Source organism: Dysidea avara, chromosome 5 (assembly GCF_963678975.1).
Source record: "Dysidea avara chromosome 5, odDysAvar1.4, whole genome shotgun sequence".
Classification (NCBI taxonomy): Eukaryota; Metazoa; Porifera; class Demospongiae; order Dictyoceratida; family Dysideidae; genus Dysidea; species Dysidea avara.
The window spans coordinates 18104535-18107938 of record NC_089276.1 but is presented as its reverse complement, the minus strand read 5'-3'; the positions used below and the strand labels follow the sequence as shown (position 1 = coordinate 18107938).

At 37.1% G+C, this 3404-nt stretch overlaps 1 protein-coding gene across 1 annotated transcript; it reads right to left on the bottom strand.

The window, feature by feature from the left end:
- Positions 1–212: 212 nt before the first annotated feature.
- LOC136256433 (uncharacterized) lies at positions 213–3188 on the bottom strand. The gene is made up of 5 exons (XM_066049389.1): positions 3117–3188; positions 821–3070; positions 573–769; positions 388–519; positions 213–329 (listed from the first exon to the last, which is right to left on the bottom strand). The coding sequence occupies exons 1-2, from the start codon at positions 3186–3188 to the stop codon at positions 1571–1573; spliced, it is 1572 nt and encodes a 523-aa protein (XP_065905461.1). The 3' UTR covers positions 213–329; positions 388–519; positions 573–769; positions 821–1570.
- Between the last annotated feature and the right edge of the window lie 216 nt (positions 3189–3404).

Below are 3404 nucleotides of genomic sequence, written 5' to 3'. Positions count from 1 at the left end.
CAGATCAACTATGTAGACTTTTTGATTTTCTTGTATCGTGGTCTCTTTGGAAGTGGAAGCTCCAATTCACTTGCAACATACAATTCACCAGGTCACTTCTTTGAGTTGGTTCCCCTACAATTGCCACGAACTGGAGCCAGAGCTATAGAGCTGGCAACCCGTATAGCACTCAAACTGTTGGACGTTTGGGTTGTCATTTGTTGCCCCTCGTTGTTGCTGTTTCCCAAAGAAATGTTCAAGTAAATCTTGACAACACAACCTGTTGGACAACAAGCTATCCACTCCTGGAAGTTGCAAAAGATACTGTGCCATTTCACAAAATGACTTCACTGTAAACATTGTAATAGAAAAGGCATAATAGGCATGAATTATGTACTATATAGTTACCTGCTATTCTAATTCCCTCTGATGTTTCTCTACTTAGAGTCATCATCACTTTTTCACCTTCAGAGAACCCTGTTCTTGACTTTGCACTATCCTCCCATTTGTTTAAGTACCCAATAAAATCATTTCAAGCCACTGCAAAAGATTCAAGGTAATTAATCCATTGTCATTGCCAACCATTTACTAACTTTGAATCTATCATCCTCAAACTTGGGCATTTTTTTGTATGGTCTTCTGTAGAACTTCAGGTTTGTGATACATTCAGTGTAATTGTAACATTTAATGCATCAAAAAACTTGTTCATAATTTCACAAAATTTTGCAGTTCCTTCAAACTCCTCACCCCCCACTTCCAGCAAAGCATCTGACACAGATTTACTCAGTACCTATAACAAAATGGCAAATCACCTTTCAGTCACATGTAACATCACTACAACCTGTGCAGCTAAGTCCACTCTCATTTTAGAAAATGATGTTGGCTCAAGGTGTTCACGTTTCAGTTTCGATAAACACACACCAATAGACTTTTTGTCTGTGTTATGGTCATTGTAGTACATATATTTCAGATGGCCCGAGCTAATATCTTTTCCTTCATTCTACAAAATAAAACACAATAATATCTTTTGCTATACCAATAGAAATAGGGGTCTATGGAGGGGGGTTTCCAGGGGTTTCAGGAAACCCCTTTGGATTTTACACAGTACTTGAAATATTAAGAAATTGAAACTTCAGGTTTCCAGAATCTGGGATCTGTCATGGAACAGAACACATTTTTACAGTTAAGTAATAGTTTCTCACATGATAGTAACACTTATGGCTTTGTTCTGAATTATGATTTTGGTGAAAAGATCGAGATACTCTAATAAAGCAGTCAGGTATTATAAATTACTCTAATATAACAGTCACTTAGCTGTGGTGGAAACCCCTTTTCAGAATTCCTGTGTACACCCCTGAATAGTTATGCATAGCTAGAGCCATAACATAATTCCTGCACTCAAAATACCCTATAATAGAACAGTTATTTCCAATTTCAGATAAATGAGGTTACACATAGGATAACTAAGGAATATATATATATAGTAGCATACCCATAACTTTCTCTTTGGATTAGACCAGCAGTTTCTTGCAGTCTTCATAAGATGAGGAACATCTATCATAAAATAAAGGTCACGATTTGTATCATTACTTTAGGGGTTTACAGTCTTATATACTAGTGAAGATTTGTAGTTGCCATGCATATGGATAAAGTGACGATTGCTAGATGCTCCATCACAGATGGTTGCAAGCACTTTGAATCCACAACTTTCCAGACGCTGAACAGCCTCCCACACAAGAGGATATAGAAGATCACCGGTGAGATTCTTGGATGGAAATTGAGCATAGGGAAAGTGTAGGTCTATAAAAATCCCTCTAACCATAAAAGTTAACATTGAGTTAGCAAGTGGTGGTATCTGACTAGCACAACCATCGCTGAGGGCACTCTCCAAGTTTAAAAGATGATCATTAATGTTTCCTAATCTTATAAATCCTTTCAGTTCTCCTGTAGTTTTATCAAAAACCAAATCTTCTTTAATATGCATCTCATCAAATATTAATACTACATGTTTTTGCCATTCTTCAATTTCATTTATTCTACCCTCTTTCATAAGCATCTCATCTACTTCATCTGAAAATCCTGATGAAGGTTTGATTACATGAGTATAGTCTTGTAGGGTTCTTTGCGATGGCAACTTTAGCAACCCAGACTTACACATTGCTTCGTATGTTGATGATGATCTTAGCTTAATGGAAAGGCACCACCTTATTACCAATGGGTGCCATCTCATCTGTTTTAAATTACTGCAAAGTAATGCATCTATTTGCTGCTTCCAGAATAGTTGACTGAATGAATTATTTGGCAGAGCTTTGTTGATATCTGCAGCATTTTCATTTATGATGGTGAGGTCATTATGCACCTCTTCATCAACTTCAATGTATTGATCTGATATCTGCTGTGCTTTAGCTAGTTGCTCCTCTGCCACCTGCAGTCTAGCTTGACATTCCTTTAATTTTGTAAGAGTATAGGTCTTGCTGTTGGTACGACTACTGCTCACGTTATCTGCTAGTGCTGTCTGCTTATATCGGTGGTACATTGCTCTTAAGATTGGGCGATAATTCCTACATGTTTTGCACTGTCCATCTTCTGTATCAACAAATATGTCACATTCTACACGACGAATAGTGTTAGAGATAGTTCTATCTTGGAATGCAATTTCATGGCTATCAATTGTTGCAGCTGTTTCACCTGATAAGCTTAAAAATTTTCCTTTTCTATGTTCTACTATTTCCTCAAAATTGTCATCACAGTTTCCAATACATACATGTGCTACTGATAGTTTCTTTATTACTTTTAAAACAACATCAACATTGCAGATATGAGATGGCAGAGAGGACAAAATGCTACAGCTTTTAACCTCTTTTTCATAATAGTGACATTTCCATGTCAAGTCATCAAATATTGTTATTGTAGTTTGCACGGCTACATTGCTGTTAGAGTTATAGATGGTATGGCATAGCACAATGTTAGGTGTGTCTCTGATCTGTATCCAACCACCTGGTAGAGTTATTCTGCTAAGGTCACTATTAATGGTGTTTAGACAAGGTTGTGGAATCTGCTCTGGTTGGCTGCTATCATGGCTTATCTGTAACTACATAGTGATTGTTTCCATGCATTATACACATGCATTAACTCACCTTAGCTTGTCTCTTGTACGCTATTTGTTGCCGAAGTTTTTTACTACATAGTTTTAGTTGTCTTCTTCCCATTACATTATATTACTGACAGCAGCATCAGCATGAACACTGGCTAGCATACACTGGCCACCACTGCAGCTATAACAACTAGCAAGTGGAATGCATTCCTGCATAATTATATGTATGCATTCATCACAACTCATTTGATACATAGGGCCATAGCCAGACTGTTACCAATGCATGTACAATATATACATGACATGACTTTAATGACAGGTCTCTTCCATG

What these genes read in the sequence shown, in the direction of transcription:
- LOC136256433 (XM_066049389.1), bottom strand. Translation starts at nt 3,188, where the DNA reads ATGGGAAGAAGACAACTAAAACTATGTAGTAAAAAACTTCGGCAACAA. An exon ending in CGTACAAGAGACAAGCTAAG is followed by an intron (nt 3,071 to 3,116) that starts GTGAGTTAATGC and finishes ATCACTATGTAG; the next exon opens with TTACAGATAAGCCATGATAG.